Genomic DNA, 25,474 nt, shown 5'->3' on the forward strand with positions numbered 1-25,474 from the left:
CTTGCTTGAACCAGGGAGGCGGAGGTTGCAGTCGGAGGGGAGATCGCACCACTGCACTCCAGCCTGGCGACAGAGTGAGACTCCATCTCAAAAAAAAAAAAGGCTCAAATCCCCCAATCACAATTATTGGAGGTCTCTCGGGCCACTTAAATAGGGTATTGCACAGTGAAATGGGCTCACACTATCACCCTACAGAGGACGAAACACAATGGAAAGACAACAGATGGTACCATTCACTTTGGCTGCTTTTCTCCGAAAGACTTTGTAAGAACCAGTGGGAACTGTATGCAAGTAACATGCAACCCCACTGCCTTTACCTAGTGAGCAAGGAGCACAGAAGCTCCCCCAACAGGTCACGAGACAGCTCTGCTTCCGGCAGCTGTGTCTCTAGACTTTTCCCACGCCATCCCTCGTGGCCCTCAATATCTGCTGTTGAGGCCACTTTCCTGGAGTGCCTTGTTCCCAGTCTGCAGGGAGGTCAGCAGCTGTGCGGCCCAGAGAGGTTGGGTGAGTCCCCAGAGAGGTTGGGTGAGTGGCCCACAGCAACCGGTCCACAGGTCACTGGCAGGCACAATCCAGCTGCCCGCGTGAACTGTTTGTCAAGAATGTGAATTAGGCCCCGTGCGGTGGCTCATGCCTGTAATCCCAGCACTCTGGGAGGCGAATCATCTGAGGTCACAAGTTCAAGAACAGCCTGGCCAACATGGTGAAATCCTGTCTCCACTAAAAATACAAAAATTAGCTGGGTGTAGTGGTGAGTGCCTGTAATCCCAGCTACTTGAGAGGCTGAGGCAGGAGAATCGCTGGAACCTGGGAGGCAGAGGTTGCACTCTAGTCTGGGCAACACAGCAAGACTTTGTCTCAAAAAAAAAAAAAAAAAGAATGTGAATTACCTCCCAAGAAGTAAAACTTGACAGAGCTCCTGTTAAAATTCAGATTTGGAGGTCCTTTTGAAAAATGCAGAGGATGTGGCCACAGTGAGCCCACACTTCCATGGGGCCACAGTCAGCTGGTGCTGGGAAGGGGCTGTATCCTCGGCCCCAGGTCTCCTCTTCTATCTGGGTCACCCACTTGGCCCCAGTTGCATCCCAGTTAGCAGCCCAGGTGCCACGCGGTGGAACCAGAGTGAGGACTTAGGCTGCAATCGCCTCTTCCATGCCTGGTGCTGTTTCCCCACCCACAAATCCATCAAGAACAAATTCCCTAAGTGGCCTCAAAATATAAAAATAAAATGCAAGGGGGGCAGTGAAGGAAGCGAGCTGACAGTTATTACTCGCTGCCGTGCTCTGACAAAGTGTTATTCTTTCCAGCCGAGAGGCATTTGACAAAGCTGAAAAGATGCTTACATTCCTGCAACCCAGGGATTTTTCTAAGAGAATTTTTTTTAACGAAACTATTTCAGATATGCTAAGAAGTACAGACACTGACATAGCAACAAATCAGTGTAATCCCTCACCAAGTCCTAGCAACGTGGAATGCTACAGCAAGTGCTGGTGCGCGTGGGGAGGAACTGGAACCCTGCTGCGCTGCTGCTAAGAATGGGGACAGGGTAGAGGCTGTGCAAAAGTCTGACAGTTCCTCAAACAGTTAAACAAAGAGCTAACATAGGACCCAGCGATTCCACCCCTTGGTACTACCTAAGGAAAATGAGAACAGATGTCCACACTGGGACTGACACAGGAACATTTACAGCTACATTACGCATAATGGCCAAGGCGTGGAAACAACTCAGACATCCATCAACCGATAAATAAATGTGGTCTATCCAGACAATGGGATATTATCCAGCCATAAAATATACTGATCCATGCTACGACATGGATGAACCTTGAAAACATGATGCTAAATGAAAGAAGCCAGTCGCAAAAGACCAAAGACCACATAGTATGTGATTCCATTTATATGAAATGCCCAGAATAGGCAAGTCCACAGAGACAGGAAGAGGAAGAGCGGTTGCCTGGGGCTGAGCGGACAGGGAAGTAAGTGTTAAGGAGTGTGGGGTTTCTTTTGGGGGTGATGAAAATGTTCCAAAATTGATTGTGGTCATAGATGCACAATTCTGTGAATACAGTACAAGTCACTGAATTCTGCATTTTATTTGAGGGGGGGATTGTTGTTTTTTATTTTTTTATTTTGAATTGTGCATTTTAAAGGGGTGAGTTTTATGGTACATGAATTGTATTTCCATAAAGCTGTTTTATTTTAAAAATCAAAAAGAGGAAATCAGTGGTCGAAAAATTCTTGTAAAATGAATAGTGAAACTAAAGAATGCTGTTTGGTAAGTTTCCATTTTCAAACATTTGGTTTTGCCAGGCTTTAATTTTTGTCACTCTGTCATGTAGGAAACAGCTTGTATTGAAGCTCTGGCTAATTGGCAGGGAGGGGGTGAATGTTAAGAAAGAAAAGTGGAGGCCGGGCGCGGTGGCTCATGCCTGTAATCCCAGCACTTTGGGAGGCCCAGGTGGGCGGATCACTTGAGGCCAGGAGTTTGAGACCAGCCTGATCAACATGGTGAAACCTCGTCTCTACTAAAAATACAAAATTAGCCAGGCGTGGTGGTGCATGCCTGTAATCCCAGCTACTCAGGAGGCTGAGTTAGGAGAATCGCTTGAACCTGGGAGGCGGAGGTTGTGGTGAGCCAATATCCCACCCTTGCACTCCAGCCTGGGCAACAAGAGCAAGACTCCATCTAAAAAGAAAAAAAACAAAAACAAAAAAGGGAAAGAAAAGTGGCCTTCTGGGGAAGGAATATCAGGATGCAGGTCAGGACTTGGCTCAAAACCAAGACCCCTCAGGGAGAAGATCAGCAGGGAGTGGATTCATCCTCAATAGGACCCTCTCCCCTCCCCATGCCTGGTTCCTGGGGTATGTCACTGGAGTCTGGGACCACTGGAGCACTGAGCCCCTCATCTCTCAATGAGCAATGCAGCCCCAGCTCCCAGTCCGCACTCACCCAATGCCTGCGATAGATTTCATGTAGAGGCTCAGCTGCAGTTTCACAGAGCAGTTCATGGGGATTCCTGTGACCTGCGGCAACAAACACAGTGAGGAGACTGGCCACCCCCAGCTCCAGGGACACCACCAAGCCCTCCTCTCCCTGGTCTCAGTCAAGAAGGTGGGCGTCCCAGCTAACTGCCCAGTGGAGCTTGCTTGTATCTGACCTGAAACAAGCCACAGGCTGGGGGAGGGTCCATGGTTCTAGAAATGCTGGGCAGGTGCATTGGGATCTCCTCTCCTGGTTCTAACCCCTTATAGGGAAACAAGTGCTTCCCACACGGTTATGTTACAGCCTCAAGAGGTCCCTTCTATAAAGCAAGCATGTCCCAGGGTGGAAAAAACCTAATCACTTTCACCTGTCCTCCTAAGATGGTGTTTCCCCAAGTGCAGAATGGTAATTTGTCGATGCTCCCTCTCAACCTCCACATTCAATAAAACAGACAAGAATCCCTTCTCAATTCACTCCCAACTCCTCCGGATCATTTTCAAGAGCAGTCTCAACCAGGTGTTTGCATGGTCTTTAATGCCCCTGTAATACACCTACACAAAATCTCCACTTTTAACACTGGCGCAGAGAGTTGGCCCCAGGTTCACCCCTGCTGGCAGACAACAATATTTGACATAGAGCCTAATATTTTTTTCCTTGTTCATTTTTATGGTTGTCTTCTTTCTTTGGAGAATTTTGTAATTTCCTATTTGAGGTAGTAATAAAAACCTTCCCTTGTGCAGAAATTTATTTTTATTTTTGTTTGTTTTTGAGACAGAGTCTCAGTCATCTAGGCTGGAGTGCAGGCAACCTCTGCCTCCTGAGTTCAAGCCATTGCCCTGCCTCAGCCTCCCCAGTAGCTGGGACTACAGGTGTGCGCCATCACATTTGGCTAATTTTTGTATTTTTAGTAAAGACAGGTTTCACCATGTTGACCAGGCTGGTCTCAAACTCCTGACCGCAAGCGATCTGCCCACCTTGGCCGCCCAAGGCGGGATTATAGGCGTGAGCCACCGCGCCCAGCCTATTTATCATTATTATTATTGTAGAGACAGAGTTTTACTAGGTTGCCCAGGCTGGTCTCAAACTAGCCTTAAGTGATCTTCCTGCCTCAGCCTCCCACAGCACTGGAATTACAGCCATGAGCCACTACACTCAGCTCTTTTTTTATGAGACTTTTTTTTAAGTAAATAACAGAAGTGACACACATGTGTCATCAAAAACAACAGGAGGGTGGTTCCAGAATGAAGTCAGGAAATGATAGTGGAAATAAAACTAGATTTGAGGTCAGAGAACTGTATTTGGTTCTTCTTTACTGAGAGTTGCTTCCTCATCTGTAAAACAGAGGGAACTCTCCCCACCTGACAGAATATTTGCAAGGGCAAAAGTCAGGTATGCAAGATAGCCACACTCGGGGCCATAAATGCCTGGGTTATTATCACATACACTGTAAGGAAAGGATGTTTTCTTCATTATGGCCCAGGATGCTGAGGCCCTTCCAGGCCCCTGTGGTAAAAAAGAGCTCATCAAAGACCTCACTTATGCTCACAACTGGGGAGCACTTGCCCTTGAGAGCCTGGTGGGATGGGCGTGAGTTCACCCATGAGTAGAACAGAGTTCACATCGCAGGCCTGAAGCTGCTCTGCTTAGGAATTCTGCTGGCATCTGGGAGCCCAGATTTCAGGGGGGTTCCCACCATCCCCTGACTGATGAGAGTAGTTCACTGGGCCGAAATTATCTGTACAAACAGTATGGTTCTTGCTCAGCACCTGCTTTCCTTCCCAGAGTCTAGAATTTTGGTACCTGCCAGGCAGAGGTGCCCATGTGACTGGCCCCTAGCAAAACACGGTGGGCACTGAATTTCTAACGAGCTTCCCTGCTAGACAACATCTCCTACGTGTTGTCATAACTCATTGCTGAAGACATTAAGTGCATCCTGTAGGACTCCCCTGGAAGAGGACTCTGGAAGCCCCAGCCTGACCTCCCCCGACTTCACCCAAGGTGCTTTTTCCCTTTGCTAATTTTGCTTTGAATTCTGTCGTTATAATAAGTCTCAGCTGTGATCCCACCATAGCGGCGTCCTGTTGCGTCCCCTGTCCCCATGCCCTCCCCCAGTTTCAGGAGCAGAAAAGTGGCCACATGGAAGCAGCTTCCAACATGCATTTGGTTTTTCAAGGCTAATGGCCAACAGGCAGCAAGCTGATCTCATGATCCCCTCCCCAACGTGCCCAGCTCAAAAAACAAAGAAATAAAGGCCACTTCCTCTCCCTTCGGCCTCAAGCTGATCTGGAGGTAGAATTGGACGCAGCAGCTAAAGTGGCTGCGGCAAAACAGCTCTGTGCCTCTCTCTGGGCTCCCAAAGTTAACCCCCTCTTTCTTGATGTGAGGGGGAGAAAAGAAAATCCCTGCCCTGAAAGGAAAGCGATCAGTGAGAGCACACAGGAGACGGTGTGCATGGCGGAATTCTCCGGAAGCCAGCAGAGCAAGAGAGGCCGGAGGAGAAATTAACTAAAAGACGGAAGGCAGAGACCAGGCCTGCGGCCGGGGCCGAGAGGGTCTAGTCAGTGGCTAAGGAGGCCTGGGAGGACAAAGGAAAATGGTGCAGAACAGCGTCTGCCGCAGAGCTTCCGGAAGGGCCTGAGATGCGCAGCACTGTGGCAAACGCATGGAGCTTCCTCAGACAACGAAAACCAGAACTACCATCGGATCGGTGATCCACTGCCGGGCATCTGCCCAGAGGAAATGAAATCAGTGTGTCAAAGAGACAGGGGCACTCCCATGTACACTGCAGCCAAGACACAGAATCAAGCGAAGTGTCTCAGTGAATGAATGGGCACCACAAACATGGTGCACACACAGTGGGATACTGTTCAGCGTTTAAAAAGAGGGAAATCTGGCCGGGTGCGGTGGCTCACACCTGTAATCCCAGCACTGTGGGAGGCCGAGGTAGGCGGATCACTTGAGGCCAGGAGTTCGAGACCAGCTTGGCCAAGATGGTGAAATCCCATCTCTACTAAAAATACAAAAATTAGCTAGGCATGGTGGTGTGTGCCTTTAATCCCAGCTACTCTGCAGGCTGAGGCAGGAGACTCACTTGAACCCAGGAGGCGGAGGTTGCAGAGAGCCGAGATCATGCCACTGCACTCCAGCCTGGGTGACAGAGCAAGACTCTGCCTCAAAAAAATAAATAAATACATAAAAACAGGGAAATCCTGTCATTTGTGACAACATGATGAACTTGGGGGACACTGTGCTAAGTAAAATAGGCCGGGCACAGAAAGGCAAATACTGCATGACCTCACTTGTATGTGGAATCTTAAAAAGTTGAATTCAGGCCAAGCGCAGTGGCTCACGCCTATATTCCCAGCAATCTGGGAGTCCGAGGCGGGTGGATCACCTGAGGTCACGAGTTCAAGACCAGCCTGGCCAACGTGGCAAAACCCTGTCTCTACTAAAAATACAAAAATTAGCCAGGTGTGGTGGTGTGTGCCTATAATCCCAGCTACTCGAGAGGCTGAGGCAAGAGAATTGCTTGAACCCAGAAGGCGGAGGTTGCAGCGAGCCGAGATTGTGCCACTGCACTCCAGCCTGGGTAACCAGAGTGAAACTCCATCTCAAAAAAAAAAAAAAGTTGAATTCATGGAAGCAGAGGGTAGAATACTGGCTAGCAGGGGCTGGGAAGGCAGGGAGGGGGAAGTCAGTCAAAGGATACAAAATTTCAGTTAGACAGGAGGAATAACTTTAGGAGATCTGCTGGACAATACAGCAACAGTCAGTGTATTGTATTATACAATACAACACAGTGACTATAGTGAATAGCAATGTATTGTATACTTGAAAGTTGCTGACCGTAGATTTTAAATGTTCTCACCACTAATACATAATCAGTATGTGAGGTAATACATATGTTAATTGGCTTGATTTAGGCATTCCGCAAGGTATATGCATATATCATAACATCATGTTGTACACCTCAAAAATAGACAGCTTTTCTTTTTCAAGTTAGAAAACTAATTTTGGCTGGGCATGGTGGCTCATGCCTGTAATCCCAGTACTTTGGGTGGCCGAGACAGGAGGATTGCTTGAGCCCAAGAGTTCAAGACCAGACTGGGCAACATGGCGAAACTGCATCTCCACAAAAAATACAAAAATTAGCCAGGCATGGTGGCACATGTCTGTAGTCTGGGCTACTAGGGAGGCTGAGGTGGGAGGATCACCTGAACCCAGGGAGGTCGAGGCTGCAGTGAGCCATGATCATGCCACTACACTCCAGCCTGGGCAACAGAGTGAGACCCTGTCTCAAAAATAATAATAATAATTTTGTTAAAGGCCCATAGGAGAGACCACAAGTGCCCACTCAGGAAACAGAAAACCACAGATTTCTGAATCAATGGTAGCAGCCACCAAGCCCAACTGGGCATATTTTACAGAGAACAGAGGCGCCAAGAGAAGAGGCTACAGGCTGAAGGCATGTCCTTGGGAGGGCCACATGTCCAGCTCTCTGCTTGTAGACAGAACTTCACACGGGACAAATTCTCTGTGTGATTTATCTGCAAGATATTCCAGGCTTTTCTTGGTACCTGATCTTTATGGTATCTTGACACATCCAGAGGGCTGCCTCCAGCTCACATGTAGGAGACACCCCAGCTGATAAGTTCTAATTAATTTACTGTCTTAGGGCCCATTTATAGAACCCGGTACAGGGATCATAAAACCCGTGAACTATGGGGTCGGGGTGAAGGAAGGAACTTCGGTGGCTCGAGATTCTAGAAGCCAGGCTTCCACCACCCCAGCCCACAGCAGCTCTGTGCTTGGGAAGAGAGGAGGCAGCCAGGTGTGCTCCGACCAGGAATCGCCCACCCCCCACAGAGGATGGCAGGGGCTCACCGGGTGGATGTCCAGGAACAAGGAGTGTGCCTCCTGGTTAGGGTGCAGGCCAGTCACCGCTTCTGCCAGGACCGGGTCGGCGTTGAGGAAGTGAGGATGGGAGAGAAACAAGGGGGCACCTAGAAGACAGAGGGGTGGGGAAGGGACATCAGACAAGGACAGTGCATTGGCAGGTCCTGCCAGGCCGTAGGTCTGCACAGAGCTGCGGTCTGCAGAGCACCCCCGTGGCAATGACAAGATAACCAGACAGAGAGGATCCCTTTCTCCATTCTGTAAAAAGCCCCAGGCCCTACCATGAGGGACAAGCTCTGTGCCAGAGAAGGGGTGAGGCAGGAGCCGCTGATTCTGACAGGAGAGACCAAAAGAAGGAAGAGGCTCTTAACAGGAGCCAGGTGAAGGAGGCCCAGGAAGCACATTGCAGATGGAAGGGAAGGCGGAAGCAAGTGCGGGGAGGGGGAAATGCATGGTGCACGAGGGTGCTAGGGAGGCAGGGATGGACAAGGCATTGCCAGATTTGAACTTGGGTGTAGGGAGGGGAGTCTCGAGCACAAGTCAAGGAACCCACACTGGCCCTTGCAGGCCACGCAGCAACAATCAGAGCTCAGGTGGTCAGGTCTCCCTGCAGCCACAGGAGTGTGTCCTGTAGACACACCTGCTACAAACATGAGCTCAACCTCACCACTGACCAACCAAACCAGGCAAACACTAGCTCACCCTCCGGACAATGGACAACAGGCCTGAAGGACAAGTTAACGAGGAACAGCGAGCGGGCCTCTCTCAAAAGCTCACAAGGGCCAGGCGCCATGGCTTATGCCTGTAATCCCAACGCTTTGGGAGGCCTCAGCAGGCAGATCACTTGCACCCAGGAATTGGAGACTAGCCTGGGCAATATGGCAAGACCCCATCTCTACAAAAAAAAAAAACACAAAAATTAGCTGGGCATGGTGGCACATGCATGTAGTCCCAGCTACTCAGGAGGCTGAGGCAGGAGGATCGCTTCAGCCTCGGAGGCTGAGGATGCAGTGAGCCATGACCGTGCCACTGCACTCCAGCCTGGGCAGCAGAGCAAGATCCTGTCTCAAAAGAAAAAAAAATTTTTTTTTTAAAAGCTCACGAGGATCCAGATGGTACTAATCCACTGACAGAGCCGACAGGTGACCAGGGGCTGGGGAGGGGGCGGGGAGTAACTTCTGATGAGTCTGGGTCTCCTTTTGGGGTGATAGAAATGTTCTGGAACGAGATACAGGTGATGGCTGCACAACCTTGTGACCCTGCTAAATGCCACTGAATCATTCACTTTAAAATGGTTAATTTTATGTTACAAGAATTTTGCCTCAATAAGAAAGGAAAACAAGACAAAACAAAAAACCCAAATCAGAGGCCAGGCATGGTGGCTCACGCCTGTAATCCCGGCACTTTGGGAGGCTGAGGTGGGTGGATCACCTGAGGTCAGAAGTTCAAGACCAGCCTGGTCAACATGGTGAAACCCCATCTCTACTAAATATACAAAAATTAACCAGGCGTGGTGGTGGGTGCCTGAAATCTCAGCTACTTGGAAGGCTGAGGCAGGAGAATCGCTTGAACGCAGGAGGCAGAGGCTGCAGTGAGCCGAGATCGCGCCTTGCGCACCAGCCTGGGCAACAAGAGCGAAACTTCATTCCAAAAAAAAGACCAGGCGCAGTGGCTCATGTCTGTAATCCCAACACTTTGGGAGGCTGAGGCGGGCCGATCATGAGGTCAGGAGTTTGAGACCAGCCTGGCCAACATGGTGAAACCCCATCTCTACTATCTCTGCTTTTCTTAGCAAAGCCAGGCACTGGTTTGAAATAAAAGCTGGGATTATCGATGTCGGGCTTCCTCTTTCTCAGTCCTTGTGCATCCCTGCCCTTCAGGTTTCTCAAGCATCATTCATCCCAGTACCTTTTCAATTTCATCACATCTGAATGCCCCCTGCACTGTTATATAATGTGCTGCTCTGAAACAACTGCCAGTGCCTTCCTTAAATCTCTGTATTTTAAAGGGAAGCTTTACAGCTGTGCAAACACTTGCCGCAATTAGAAAGTACATATTTGGGCCAGGCACTGTGGCTCACACCTATAATCCCAGCACTTTGGGAGGCCAAGGCAGGCAGATCATTTGAGGTCAGAAGTTCAAGACCAGCCTGGGCAACATGGTGAGACCCCCCATCTCTACTAAAAATACAAAAATTAGCCGAGCATGGTATGGGCCTATAATACCAGCTACTCGGGAGGCTGAGGCAGGAGAATTGCTTGAACCCGGGAGGCAGGGGTTGTGGAGGCTGCAGTGAGCTGAGATCACATCACTGCACTCCAGCCTGGACGATAGTTTCCAGAGGTTGCAGTAAGCCAAGACTGCACCAATGCAATCCAGCCTCAGTGACAGAGCAAGACTGTGTCTCAAAAAAAAAAAAAAAAAAGGACATATTTGAATAAACACTGTGAAAAATATTGATGTTGTAAGTTCTAACTAGAACCTGTTACTGCACGAGGCTTTAACTGGGAGCCCTGCTCTTTTTCTGTTCAAAGAAAAAATAAAAAAGGTTGATGAGTGTAGAAGGCTCTTCAAGTCCTCAGCATCAACAGAGACCTTCTCTTGCACGTGATGGCAAGGAGGAAAAGAGGATGGACCCAGAAGCTCTCTCTCACCTCCTTGGACCTTCTGAAGCCATCCCAAGCACCCGCAGGGACAGTGTCTTCCACAATTTGGAAAACGCTGCTTCTCATGCCTCCTCCGTGGAAGAGGCAGCCACGGAGCCGGACTCTGGAGGAATCTCAAGCAAGCCCTGGCCTACCCGCAGCCCCAGGTGGAGACTGAGGTGGGATGAGGCAACTTGTCAGCCCCCGCCCTTACTTCAGAGGCTGAGCCTGCATGGACCCATGCACGTGTTTCTTCCAATTTTATTACCAAACACACCGAGAGAGATCTTCCCAGCAATAAGTGGTAATTAATTTATAGCTTTATGGCATACCTAGCCAGATATAATTGCCCAGGATTACCACGGATGATAATTAGTTGGCTCTATGAGGCAAGTCGGACGCCCTCACGCAACAGGGAGGTTTGAGATGAGGGAGTTGTCTGAGTCCAACAGATTTCAAGGCCCAGAAAGGCAAAGCCATGGGTACCTTTACTCTTTAGATAACATGCCACAGAAACACAGACATAGGTGACCAAATGACACGTGCGCACCCACGAATGCCCACGATGGAACACCACGCAGCAATGAAGACGAGGAGCTGCAACCACTCACGTCACAGACAAATCGCACCAGGGTGCTAAGGGGTGCACAGGCCAGAAAAGGAGGGAAAGGAATCCAGGTTTATGGGCTATTCACATGAAGATGCAAACCAGCTGAGCTCTGGGGCTGGATGCCAGGGCGGTGGGAGGACCGCGAGGGCATCCAGGGCCTGTCATGTCTGTTTCTCGGTCAGGGTGCTGGCCAAGAAATGGTGCATTCACTTTGTGAAGTTTCAAACCGCACACGTCAGCCAGGCGCAGCAGTTCATGCCTGTAATCCCAGCACTTTGGGCGGGAGGATCGCCTCAGCCCAGGACTTCAAGACTAGCCTGGGCAATATGGTGAGACCCCATCTCTAAGGAAAATTTAAAAATCAGCTGGGCATGGTAGCAACCACCTGTAGTCCCAGCTACTCGGGAGGCTGAGGTAAGAGGATCATTTGAGTGATGGAAGTCAGGCTGCTGTGAGCTGTGATGGCACCACTGCACTCCAGCCTGGGTGACAGTGATACCCTGTCTCAAAAAAAAACAAAGCAAAAAACCCCCAAAACTGCATGAGTCATCTGGGAACTTATTTGTATCTATGTATATTTTATTTAGAAGCAAAAACTAAGCCCAGGCAAGACGGCACAACACCATCTCTACAAAAAAATTTTAAAATAAGATAAAATAAATTAGCCAGGTGTGGTGGTGTGTACCTGTGCTCCCAGCTACCTGGGAGGCTGAGGTCAGAGAATCATTTGTGCCCAGGAGGTCAAGGCTGCTGTGAGCTGTGATTGCACTACTGCACTTGAGCCTGGGCAACAGAGTGAAACCCTATCTCAAACACGTAAATAAAGAAAAGAAAAAACTTTATTGAAGTAAGTATTGTAAAATTCCCTTGTGCTTTTGAAATTCTTTTGGCAGATGTGCTAAGAGAAGGCAGGGCACACCTCGTCCCAAGCCCTTGGAGGGGATGGGCATGTCATTTATCTCCCTTCTCCTGGTACCTACACCCCTACTTACTACACCTTACCTACTTTCAGCCTTGTGCTTCGAGTGGGGCCAGCTCACCCAGGAGCCAGCTGATCACGTGACACATGCCTGGCCAATCAGCATAGTCCACCTCAGCTACCGTGATTGGTTTACAGCTGGGCATGGGTGCCAGGCAGACCAATTAGAGCAAACCCTGGAACTTCTGCTGGAGCGAAGGAAACATAGGTGGCCCCTTTCTGCAGGACTCGGAGCTGGGCAGAGGTGAGCCTGGAGCCTCCACAGGCAGCCAGGAGGGAGAGCCTGCTTGGCAGCAAAGCCAGTCCGGCAGAAAACTGAGCTGGGACTTGGCAGAGGCAGCTTCCAGGCAACATCTAAGTTCTGGATTTGTGCCTAATACAGGGATCTGCCCTGGAATTTTTCATTACGCAAACCAAGAAGTGCCCTTTTGGCCTAAATCAAGTGGAGTCCAGCATCTGCCACTGCGACAGTTGCTGTAGCACACCTACTGGGTGTGTAACATACTCAACCTTACTAGCAGAAATCCCCACTGATACCAGCAAAGAATGAAGCAGAGGCCATTGCCCAGGTGGGCCAGACAGGACCAGCAGACAGCAGCGGGCGACCCAGGCCCCAGCTCCAAACCGTTTGCTCACAGGTTGCTCCATTCTGCCTGAAATGGGGGAAAGCATCCAATCTGTTTACAGTCCCTCCTCCTGACCCCCGCTGCAGACCAGTCCTTTCGAGTCGCTGTCTCCAGCTGGAGGACGGGGCTTCAACCAAAAAGGCTCCCAGAAGGCAAGACACAGTCAAATAGAGGGCCGCTTCCAGTCCTACCAACCCTGTGACCTTGGTCGCATCCAGCCTCAGGCCTCGATTTCCTAAGTACAGAACACACTCACCATCCCTATATTCAAATACTGTATGAGTATCCATTACATGCGGGGCACAGTTCTAGAAGCTAAGAATAAAACCAAGAAGAGGAGCTTGGGGCCCTGACTACAGGGATGACAGTGAATGGAAAGGGCAATGAGTAAGAAGATAAAATCCACAGTCCATGATTTCAGGGAGCAATGAGCACCAAGAAGACAAGAGGAAGCCATAGGGAGCAGCAGGCAGGAGAGGGGGCAACTTTAGAACAGGAAATCAGAGGAGGCCTCCTGGAGGAGGTGGCATTTGCATGCAGACCAAAAGAAGGTGAGGGAGGATCCACTCAGAAGTCCAGATAAAGAGCTCTCCAAGCAGGGGAAGCAGCCCACGCAAAGGCCCTGAGGCAGCACTGACCTTGGTATATTTTAGAAAAAGGGTGAAGCCATCAGGGCTGGAGAATAATGAACAGGGGACGTGTCAGGAGAAATGAAGTCAGAGAGGCCGGTAGGGGCTGGATCCTGCAGGGCCCAGGGCCATGGTAGGAGTTTGGACTTCACTCTGAATACAGACAGAGCTGCCAGACATTTTGAGAGTACAGTGGCAATCTCCATATTTTTTGAGATGGGTCTTGCTCTGTTGCCCAGGCTGGAATGCAGTGGGGTGATCACAGCTCACTGCAGCCTCGACCTCTGGGCTTAGGCCATCCTTCCACCCCAGCCTTCCACGTAGCTAGGACTACAGGCGTGCACCACTATGCTTAATTTTTTTTTTTTTTTCTAGAAAGAGGTCTTGCTGTATTGCCCAGGCTGGTCTTGAACTCTTGGCCTGAAGTGATCCTCCCACCTTGGCCTCTCACAGGGTTGTGATTACGGATGTGAGCCACCATACCCGGCCGGCATTGTTAAAAGATCCCTTGGCTGCTGTCGGGAGTGCTACAGAACTTCCTATGATGATGGAAATGTTCTCTATGTGTGCTATCCAAGACACTAGCTGCTAGACACACATAGCATATGAGCATTTAACTTCCGGCCACTGCAACCAAGGAACTGCCTTTTAATTTGATTTTGTTTAAATCAATTTCAATTTAAACAGCCGCAAGAGGCCAGCAGTGACCGCACTGGATGGTCTAGGGGATGGATGGTACAGCGGCAATGCTGCGTTGAGGGATGGGCTGCTGAAAGGACTGGATCACCAGGAAGGACGTGTCCGTGGGCTGGACAATGAGGCGGGGGGTTGGAGTGGGTGGCAAGAGAGAGGAAGGAGTGAGGACTCAACCTGGAGGTCAAGCCATCTGGGCTTGTTGACACACTGGAAGAGCCGGGTGAGAACAGGGAATCAAACTGACACCCGAGGGTCCAAATTGAGCAACTTGAGGCGGGGGTGCCTCAGGGACTGGCACATAATTGAGACACACCAACAATGTCAGGGGACACAACTCTAGCAGCAATCATCACATCTGCCTAGCCGCCCACACCGCAGAACAAGAGGATGTTATGTAACACACAGACCCTCACCAGCCTCTTTTCATCTCAGAATGGGTGAAGGGTCCTTCCCACCAAGCCTCACTCTCAAGTTCCAAATCACGGTGTGGGAGGGCAGAGGAACAGCCCCCTAGACACGTCCATGCCCTAAGCCCCAGAACCCATGGCTATGCCAGGTCACAGGGCAAAGGGGCACTGGGCCTGCTCAGCAGCTGCCTTGAAGGTTCAGAAATTGGGCCAGACACAGTGGCTCATACCTGTAATCCCACTGCTTTAACAGGCAGAGGCAGGTGGATCACTTGAGGCCAGGTGTTTGAAACCAGCCTGGGCAGCATGGTGAGACAACATCACTACAAAGAGTTTACAAAAATAAAATGAGCTAGGTATCGTGGCCCACACCTGCGATCCCAGTTACTCAGGAGGCTGAGGCAGGAGGATCGCTTGAGCCCATGAGGCCGAGGCTGCAGTGAGCTATAATTGCACCACCGTACTCCAGCTCTAGGCTACAGAGTGATACCTTGTCTCAAAAAATAAAAATAGGCCAGGAGCAGTGGCTCACACCTGCAATCCCAGCACCTTGGGAGGCCGAGGCAGGCGGATCACTTGAGGTCAGGAGTTCAAAACCAGCCTGGACAACATGGTGAATCCCCATCTCTACCAAAAATACAAAAAAGTAGCCAGGTATGGTGGCGCACACCTGTGGTCCCAGATACTCGGGAGGCTGAGGTGGGAGGATCACTTGAGCCTGGGAGGAGGAGGTTGCAGTGAACTGAAATGGCACCACTGCATCCAACCTGGGTGACAGAGTGAGAGTCTGTCTCAAAAATAAATAAATAAATATACAAGATGGGGAGATTGTCCTGGGGTATCCAGGAGAGCATGATGTGGTCTTAGAACTGGAAGAGGGGCAGAAGAGGGAGCAGAGGAAGAGATGTGAGGACACAGTGGATCAGAAGGATGCTGTGTTGCTGGCCTCAAAGGTGGAAGAAGGGCCCAGGAGCCAAGACACACAGAGAGGCCTCTAGAAGCCAGAAAAGGCTGATGCAGATTCTCCGAGAGCCTCCAGAAGGAACACAGCCTCCTTGATCTGAGTGCAGTGAGACCCACGCGGACTTCTGAACTACAGAACTGCAAGATAACCAGTGCGTGTTGTTCTAAGCCATGAAGTTCATGGCAATTTATTGTGGTAGCAACTAATAGACCTGGCATTTCTTCCTTTTCAAATCATCTTCCTGCGGCCTCGTTATCTTCAGCCTAATGGGATTATCAAGAGTACAGAGGCCAGAGATTCAGCAGACAGCACGGGGCAGATAAACCCTCAGCTGGCCCCACCCTCGCGCCCTCCCGCCATCCCAGCACAGGGGACAGCACGTACTGAACCTGCAGGTGCTGACGTTCTGAATTCCAGACTCCAGGCAGGGGCAGAAGCCTTCGTTGGGTGGGTAGATGGACCCATTGGCAAACAGGGTTTTGGGAGCCACGAAGCGATAGGTGGGGATGCCTTCAAACACCCCTGGCTCCTTGTACATTAGCTTCATGGACCTGCAGGGGACAGACACGGTGAGAGGGGACACTCAAACCCGGCAGCCAGAGCCAGGCCCTGCCGAAGGCTGCCAAGATCCAGTCACTTCTCCCCACGGGCGCTACCACCTCCCAGGTCCAAACCGCCCCCATCTCTCACCCAGGTAGCTGCAGCGACCTCCTAACGGGCCTCTCTGCTCCGACTCTGCCTCCCTACCCACACCAATGTATTAGCCACAGCCAGAAGGAGTTTTACAAAAGAACAGAGACCAGGCATTATGGCTCACACCTGTAATCCCAGCACTTTGGGAGGCCAAGGTGGGAGGATCACCTGAGCCCAGGAGTTCGAGACCAGCCTGGGGAACATGGTGAGACCCAGTCTCTAAAAAACAAAAATTGTTTTTGAAAGTTATGAAATCAAAAAAAAAGAACAGAATCTATCATGCCCCTGCTGAAAATCTGTGGCCCTTTCTAGTCTAACCTACCGTTAGGATTCATTGTCCTTATCTAGCCCCCGCAGCTGCTCTACTCAGCCCTGCCTCACCTTCCTGTGCCCAGGGCCTCCCTGCAGTTCCTAAGCACACTCACTCCTGCCCCAGGCCCTTTGCATCGCTGCTCCCTCTGCCTAAGACCAGTCTCCTCTCGCATCTTCATCCACCAGACTTCAGCCCTTCAGTCAGATCTCAGTTCAGCTGTCACTTCCTCGGGTGGCAGCACCGTCCCCCACACCCACTCCATCCATCCTCCACCCGTTTATGCTCTTGCACTTTCTCAAAAGCACTTCTGAACTAGAACATGCACTGTGCCACCCACTCTGTCCACGGCAGCCACTCAGCACACGTGGCTGTCCATCCCACCCTTGACATGGGGCGAGTCCAAATTGGGATGCAAGTGTAGAACACATTCCAGATTTCTAACACTTGCTAGCAAAAAAAAAAAAAAACTCATCAATAACACTTGAAATTATCCTATTTTTGATGTATGAGGTCAAATAAAATACATTATTAAAAATAATTTCACCAATTTCTTGTTACTTGTATTAATGTAGCCACTAAAAAATTTTAAATTGCATGTGTGCCTTGCATATTTTGATTTATAGGAAAGTGCCAGCTTAGATAATAGTATTATGTCAATGTCAAATTTCCTCATTTCAATAACAGCATTGTGGTTATGTAAGAAAATGTCCTCATTTCTGGAAAACACCCACTAAGTATTTGGATGTAAGGGGGCACACAGCCTCCAACCTACTCTCAGATGGTTCAGGAAAACGACACTCAGCGAGAGGAGGGGACGGGGGGCTTGACACAGCTAGTGAACCTGGGTGAAGGGGACATGGGGGCCACTTGTATTTCTCATGCAACTTTTCTTTAAGTTTAAAATTCAGCTTTTAAAAAGTCAGTTGGGTCCGGTGGCTCACACCTGCAATCCCAGCACTTTGGGAGGCTGAAGCAGGAGGATCCCTTGAGGCCAGGAGTTCAAGACTAGCCTGGGCAACACAGCGAGACCCTCATCTCTAAAAAATAAAATAAATAAATAATAACTTAAAACAGTAAAAAGTGGCCACACAGAGCAAAAGCACTGTCACTCTCTGACACTCTAGTGTTTGTGCATTTGCCTGAGTTGCCCTGATGGGACACAACCTCCTGGGGAACAGAGACTTGGCCCACCCTCTCACTGCCAGGCACCTGGCACACAGGGTTTGCTGGGAGGGCAGATAAGTCAAGATCCACATGAGTGAATTCCCAAGTACAGGACTTTTCCAGAGTGACCAGAATGGAACAAGACATAGCAAGGCCTCCAGAAAAGGGCTGCAGGAGCCACCCACTGTCTACTCTTACCTCACAACAGGGACCACGGGACACAGAGCTGAGCCTGAAGGGGCCAAGCAGAGCCAGCTATGTCTCAGCACCCAGATGGTCACGGGGGCCACCAGCCAGACGCCAGGGGGAGCCCACCTCTCGCCTCCATTTCATGGCCCCCTGTGACCTTGACATGTCCTGCCCCCTCCTCCCAGCCCAGCACCACCTGGCTCCAAACCACCAGCAGCAGCCTGTCTTTGGGCCGTGCAGAGGCACTGGCAGCTGGAGTTTGGCTCTTGGCGGTGTGGCCAAAGAGAATTCAAGCTGGTACCAAGGGCTACTGAGTCAAATTCACGATGAGTCAAATGCTTTCCAAGTGCACAGCCAGCACCACAGAATTTGCCCATGAGCTGCCCAGGAAACCCAGGAGGCCCCGCGTCCCAGTGATTACCGGCAGGCCTCAGGGCTGTAGAACTCCAGCGAGGACTCAGGAGTCATGAAGGGCGGCCACATTTGCCCAGCAGTTCCATTGATCATGTTGCACTGATCGGAATGCCAGAAGTCAACCTGGGGGGAAGCATCCAGACCAGACCCCTCAGTGGGGCCAAGGCCCCTTAATAAGGCCTCTCAGGTGCCGCACACCTAACCCACCCTGGTGCACACACAGCCACTCAATTCGCAATACCGGCACGGTGGGAAGCTGGCAGGCTGTGTAGACAGACAGACAGAATGCCTCCCACAGCTTCCCACTCCCACACCTCTGAATGTGTCACTTTGCTGGGGACTCAATTCTTTCATCTGCAAAATAGGCCTATCACCCACATCTCCAGCCTCAATCTGGAAAGAAGTGCAGTGAGCAGGTGGGGTGAGAGGTGGGGCGCGGCTGTGCTCAGCCCTCAGAGCGGAAGTCAACAGGCCCCTCCTAAAAAAAAACAATCGGCACACAGGCAAACTACTTAAAATCATAATGGTGGCCACCACCGGGCAACCCCGAAACAGAACCCATCAGGTTAACTGCCTCTGGGGAGCGAGACCCAGACTCGACAAGTCCAACTGCTCACTTTCCAATCTTCCGCAGGATGAGGAGGTTTCAAATCACGTGCACATGTACAGTATATTGGAATATACAAGCCACAATGAAGGTGAACTCCATCTATCATGAATGGCTACTGCTGGTTGCAGATGGTGATTCTGGCCACTCTGGGCACTGGTTGGGGTACGATTTGTCCCCAGCCCTCAGGGTCTTTGCAGTAACTACCACGGGGAGCAGGTAGTGGGAAATCGCACAATCATTTTCACACATATTGAGAAAAGGTCACGAAGGTGAAAAAAGCAAGTTGCAAAACAATGCACGTAGTATGATTTCTTGATGTTTAAAGAAGAAACAATTCCATATTTCTCTGTGTACATACAGACGTGCACATGGGTAAAAACAGGAAGAATATATCCCAAACTGGTAACTGTGGGTTTCCTCTGGGGCGAGGGGTAGGGATGGGAGGTGATACTGAGGGCACTTGTCTCTCTCTCGTATTATTTTGAAATGTGAATCTCCTTTCTTTTCTTTTTTTTTTTTTTTGGAGACTTAGTTTCACTCTTCTCACCGAGGCTGAAGTGCAATGGCACAATCTCGGCTCACTGCAACCTTCACCTCCCGGCTTCGAGCGATTCTCCTGCCTCAGCTCATGAGTAGCAGCTGAGATTACAGTCATGCACCACCAAGCCCGGCTAATTTTTTGTATTTTAGTAGAGACAGGGTTTGTCATGTTGGTCAGGCTGGTCTCGAACTCCTGACCTCAGGTGATCCGCCCGCCTTGGCCTCCCAAAGTGCTGGGATTACAGGCATGAGCCATGGCGCCCGGCTTTCAAAACATTTTTGTAAGTAAAGAACCGAAAAGAAGAAAGCACTCCATTCCCAGCAGACACCAGGTGCTCAGTAAGAAGTCACTAACCCCGCCTGCCCCTCTGGCTGGTCAAGATTTAACCAGAGGTAAAATCCCTTCTCCAACTTTGAGAGTGTTCATCCTCCCAGCACCCTCTTCATGACAAAGGAAGAAGAAGCCCTGTGGTCCCTGCCATTCCCGAGCAGCCACAGCCTGGCCCACCCTCCCCTCTCCAGGGGCCCTCGCCTCTCACCCCTCACCTTGCTCAGCCCGTTCCACTTGTCCACGAGGTGGATCCTGCTGATGTTCTGGACCCCCGTGAACACCGTGAAGAGCCCAGAGTCGGAGTTGTTGAGCTGCAGACACAGCAGGGAACAGCATCGTTAAGGCTCGGGCCTACCATTGAGCTCGCCTGGTCTGAACATTCTGGGCTGAGCCCTCCTCCCCCTCCACCAGAAGGAAAGGGCTCCCGGCATCTGGTTCACTGCCACATGCCCAGTGTCTGGGGACTGAGAGGAGGCTTGGGAGCTTTCTAGGAGGAACGGTCCCAGGTTCTATGGCTGTAGTGTTCCACCTTCCCTTCCTAACTCCAGGAGAGCCTAGCTTTCCTCCCAGGTGAATGGCAGATCACCCCCACCATACCCTACTCCAGCATAAAATAAAACGGGGCCAGGTCAGCTCCCTGAGCAATGAAAAAGCAGAAGTGGCATGTCACTTGGGGGGACGCTTTAAGGACTGTGCACACGCCTTTCACCAGGCCCTCTGCCACCGCTATAGCAGCCAAGGAGGTGTGTGTCAAGGCAGCCTCCCTTGGCCTGGGTCCCCAAGTGACTACCACAAGCGAGGGTGCCCCAGTCACCCACACTGGACGTGGAGTGCAAGCAAAGGAGTAAGTCCTGGTTGCTCTAAGTCATGGAGATTCTGGGACTGCCTATCACAGCAGCACAACCTGGCCTGTCCTGACCGTCACGGTTTGTGGAACATTTCTTGATGGGGGCCCAGGCTTTGGTGCTTCGAGAGCATTTCCCAGAAGCTGGTTTCTAATCCCAAAGACATGCAAAGCACAAAATGGTCTGAGTGACTAAAGGAAATATCTGGAAGTGCTTTGCAGGGTGAAGCACACTGAGGAGCTCCAAGGTTGTCCAGCCAAGTGGCTGCACCCATCACAGACCTCCAGGGCAGGACCCAGCACAAGTCCCTGGCCCAGCCTCCCATGTGTGTCTGTCACCTGCTCATGTGGAGCCAAGAATAACCAGAGCCACTACATAGGGGAGAATTAAAGGGGCTCATGTGCAAAAAGGGCCAGGTACGGTGCCCCAGGCACAGTAAGAGCTCAAAATGCTGGTCTTTATTTCCATTATTATTGTTATTATTAATAAATCATCACTCAACAGGATCCCTAAATGATCATGATAATGGACAGAGAGCATCAGAAACTGCGAGTTACTACCCAAAGCCCACTCTCTCCTTACTCCTTCATAACAAAACCTAAACCATACTCAGAGTATCAGCACACCCAGCTAAAAGGCTACCTTTCCAGCTTCCCCTGGAGCTAGGTGTGGCCACGTGACTCAGTTCTGGCCAATAGAAAGGAAGTGGACGTTGGTTTTCTTCCTCCCTAAGAGGGAGGCAACTGGGACATGCTGTTTTACCCCCGATTCCTCCATCTGCTCCCCAAAGCCCCACCAATTCTTCCTTCCCGCTGTGCTACCTGGAATGTGATGTGATCGCTGACACTCTAGCAGCCAAGTTGGACGATGAGGTTATCTTGAGGATGAAAACCACATGCCAAGGATGGCAGAGCAGAGGAGTAGAAGGCTTCCAGATCACTTAAGACCATGAAGCCACCACACCAACACTGAATAGCCTACCACTAGACTGTTCTTGTGAGGTTTTCATTATATGTGGTCAAACGTAGATTATACTAAACTAGGGACTTTGTAATAACTTTCATTTGCAAAGCACTTCAGGATTTACAAGATGCTTTTACAGAATCATGCCACTTAGCCCAAACTTGCTAATTTACCCACACAACAGGAGCCCGTCACCCTTGACAAAAACATACTATCTATCACATGTAGCACCACAATATCCCCCCCAGCACTCTACTCTGATCAACAGAGACCAGAGAGATGGCTGAGGCTGGAGCAGTCCCAAGAACTCATTGAAACCTGCAGTGAGGGAGCCAAGGTCAGGGTCAGACCCTCCACGGACGAGATGTTGGCTCCAAAGCCCAATCAGTGACCCTACCAGGTTGCCAGGAGTCAAGATTAAGAGTCAGCTTGTGATCTTACTCCCAAGCAGCCATGCCCCCTTCTTCCGGCAAAGCCTCCAATTTGCTAAGCTAAGGCCCAATCACATCATTTGAACCTGGATCAAGCTGTACCTGAATCCAATCCTAGCATTTTCAGTTCCATGAGCCCCAACATTCCCCATTTCACTTAAGCCGGTTTGAGTCAGGTTCTCGGCCACTTACAACCCACAGCTGCTAGACCCCCAGCCAGCTACAAAGTAAGCTGGTGACCAGTGTCCAGGCTGTGTGAGGGGAAGACAGGACACAGGCCTGAATCTTTGGCTTCTCACCAGGCCACACGTACCTCAGCAAATAATCCGAACTTGTCCTTGAAGGGGAACATGCCTGGAAAGTACTTGTTGATGAGGTTCACAAGGGGGTCCTGGTAGCCCCACATGATCTCCCCCACAGTGCGGTTCATGAAGGCACGTTCGCCGAGGGTGGTGAATGCCAAGGTCATGATGAGCTTCAGGGTCATGGGCTTATTCTCCATCATCACCGCCGCACCCTGCAAGGCGAAGGGACACTAGTGTCAGAGGCTGGAGGTGGCTGGCCCATCCTCCCTCGGCCCCAGCTGGGCCTCACGGCAAAGAGCCCATGAAACAAAATGCTGGGGTGCAGGAGGCCCCTGGAGTGGCCACGTGGGGCGTCCGAGACACCAGAACCACCCTCTGCTCCTCCAGTGCCAAGGCCACATGTGCTCCCAAGGACCCCTTCTCCCCCTTGCACCCCACTGGACTCAGGCTGAGTGAACTCCAGCCCCAGTCCCAGAGGTGGGCCTGTGGCTGAGCCCCCAACAAGACAGCCCCTTTTGGAGATCTCAGAAATGTAAATTGAAAAGGAAAAAAAAATACTTTGGCCAGGACTTCCAAACCAAGACAGGTGGACCCACCTGGGAAACTGAGAACCCACAGAGGGTGGTGGAGATAGCACAGGGCTGAGAGCCACCCACCAGGCGTGAGTCCTCACGCTCCGACCACCTCAGGGACTGCTCTCTGCACAAGGGGCAGGCGGGAGGAGAGACAGGGGACGAGGCCAGGGTGCGAGGTGGCGGGGGCCACAGGGCAGCCTCACCAAGACCAGGATGTTGGGCATGACGATGTAGTCACTCTCCGAGCCTTGGGACTTGGAGGGCTCGAACTGGAAGGTGCGGTACTCGAGGAAGGACACGGTGTCATTGTTGTTGAAGGTGATGTTGGTCTTGTGCCTGAACTCCCTGTGGGGGAAGCCGGTGGGTCAGACGCCTCGCCCTGCTATGTGGGATGTTTCCCTTGTACTCGCCTGCAGTGCCTGCCTGGGAAGCAGGGGCCCTGGATGTCTGTGCACACCTCCAGCCCCACAGCCAAAGCTGAGCTCGGCCCCTCGGCCAAATCTGTCCCTCCCTGCGCCTGCCCACTGCAGGACATGGTGTTGCCACCCAGCCGGCCTCGTTCTGCTCTCCCTCACCCAACACGGCCATTGCCTCTCCACATACAGAGGGAAGTAATCACAAGCCCTACTTCATGGGGCAGCTGTGGGGATTAAACAATCCCCACAGTAAAGCAATCAGATACCCGGAAAGCAATCAACACAGCCGCCGGGTGCAGAGAAAGCATGAGGTAAACATTGACTGTCGTGACTGTTGCCGCTGCTGTCATTATGATCTCTCATCTCTCCAAGCCATTCTCCACCATCCAGAAGAATCTTTGAAAAATGGAAATCAGGTCAGGAGTGGTGGCTCATGCCTAAAATCCCAGCACTTTGGGAGGCCGAGGTGGGCGGATCACCTGATGTCAGGAGTTCAAGACCAGCCTGGCCAACATGGTGAAACCCTGTCTCTACTAAAAATACAAAAATGGCGGGGCGCAGTGGCTCAAGCCTGTAATCCCAGCACTTTGGGAGGCTGAGACGGTCAGGAGATCAAGACCATCCTGGCTAACACAGTGAAACCCCGTCTCTACTAAAAAATACAAAAAACTAGCCGGGCGAAGTGGCGGGCGCCTGTAGTCCCAGCTACTCGGGAGGCTGAGGCAGGAGAATGGTGTAAACCCGGGAGGCGGAGCTTGCAGTGAGCTGAGATCGGGCCACTGCACTCCAGCCTGGGCGACAGAGCAAGACTCCGTCTCAAAAAAAAAAAAGTACAAAAATTAGCTGGGCATGGTGGCAGATGCCTGTAATCCCAGTTACTCGGGAGGCTAAGGCAGGAGAATCACTTGAACCTGGGGGGCGGAGGTTGCAGTGAGCCGAGACCGCGCCACTGCACTCCAACCTGGGTGAGAGAGACTCCATCTCAAAAAAAAAAAAAAAAAGTGGAAATCAGATCGTGCCACGCTCTGGACCACAACCCCACTTTGCATGCAGGTTAAAATCAGGCTCCTAACGAGACCTCTGAGGACCTCAGCAAGGCTCAGGCCTCGTCTCTCCACTGTCTCCCTCCCTCGTAACCCCAGCCGCACAGGCTCTGTTTCCAGCCTTCAGACCTCTGGACATGCTCTGGCTGGGACTCTCTCTCCCCGGGGCTTCTTCCCACCATGCGGGTCCAGTGAGTGTCCCTTTGCAGAGGTGCTCCAGTCAGACCGAGTCCCACGGCCGCCCTCCCTCCTGCACTCCGGCTTCACACTGTTTTGTCTGCACAACACTGATGGATGCCTGATTTCCCCTTATTTGTCCACTTCTTTACTCTCTCCCCATCAGAATGTCAGCTTGGTGAGGCAGGGCCTTGGTCTGCCTGCACCCCCAGCACACAGAAGGTGCTCAATCAGTGCTCACAGAATGAAGGAGTATAGAGAGCTTTGGCATTTTTACCCATTCTGTCCGCTGCTGGGTCCCCTGTGCTTAGAATGGCAGCCAACACCTAGTAGGTGCTCAATAAACATTTGTTAAATGAAAGAGCAAATGAGTGAATGAGTGAACGGAATGCAGGAGCTGACTCATGTTTCCTACTCCCAAACCTCACGCACATTTGCTAGGTTTTCATCTTGGCTTTCCTAGAACCAAACTGTGGGTCTCCAACAGCGGGAACACCCTCTGCCCACCCCATCCCTGGAACACCGTGCGCCGGGAGCAAGTCAGCTCTCCTCTCGGAGCCCCTACTCCTCCGCCTGTGAACTGGGAAGCGGGGGTGTGGAGGAGGGGAGGTGCTGTGAAGACTCCAAGAGGTAAGGGCGTTGTAACAGACACATCCCCCAGCCGTCTCAGAGCTCCACGTGCATCCTGAGTGTCCCGATGACCCCATGAAGGGGCTCTTGTGTCTCTCCAGCCTGCAGACGGGCAAGCTGAGGTTCAGAGGGTTAAGTCACTTCCCCTAGGCCACAGCCAGGGATAGGGCAAGCAGAAAGCAAAGGCACCACTCTGTGGTCCCTGGGCCAGCATGTTCCACAAACAGCCGACCCCTTCCCGTGCTGACTTACCCGGTCCTCTGGTCCAGACAGGGTGCGGGGGGTAGGTGTGCTCCTGGTTGTGCGTGTGTGTGTGTGCACGTGTGTGTGTGTGTATGTACGTATGTATGTGTGTATATGTATGTGTGTGCACGTGTGTGTGTATGTACGTATGTAT

General features: G+C 51.2%; 1 protein-coding gene across 6 annotated transcripts in view; it reads right to left on the reverse strand.

The window, feature by feature from the left end:
* Nucleotides 1-25,474, reverse strand: part of SCARB1 (scavenger receptor class B member 1) — an 88,127-nt gene that overhangs the window by 12,933 nt on the left and 49,720 nt on the right. For all 6 annotated transcript variants that reach the window (XM_009182030.3, XM_003907359.3, XM_017946341.2 and 3 more), the window contains 7 exons: nucleotides 23,015-23,156; nucleotides 22,245-22,448; nucleotides 19,908-20,003; nucleotides 18,219-18,334; nucleotides 15,823-15,989; nucleotides 7,871-7,989; nucleotides 2,954-3,027 (listed from right to left, as the gene is read on the reverse strand). In XM_009182030.3, the coding sequence (XP_009180294.1) occupies nucleotides 2,954-3,027; nucleotides 7,871-7,989; nucleotides 15,823-15,989; nucleotides 18,219-18,334; nucleotides 19,908-20,003; nucleotides 22,245-22,448; nucleotides 23,015-23,156 (918 nt within the window). The remainder of the gene's footprint in view (nucleotides 1-2,953; nucleotides 3,028-7,870; nucleotides 7,990-15,822; nucleotides 15,990-18,218; nucleotides 18,335-19,907; nucleotides 20,004-22,244; nucleotides 22,449-23,014; nucleotides 23,157-25,474) is intronic.

Source organism: Papio anubis, chromosome 9 (genome assembly GCF_008728515.1).
Source record: "Papio anubis isolate 15944 chromosome 9, Panubis1.0, whole genome shotgun sequence".
In the NCBI taxonomy this organism is placed as follows: Eukaryota; Metazoa; Chordata; class Mammalia; order Primates; family Cercopithecidae; genus Papio; species Papio anubis.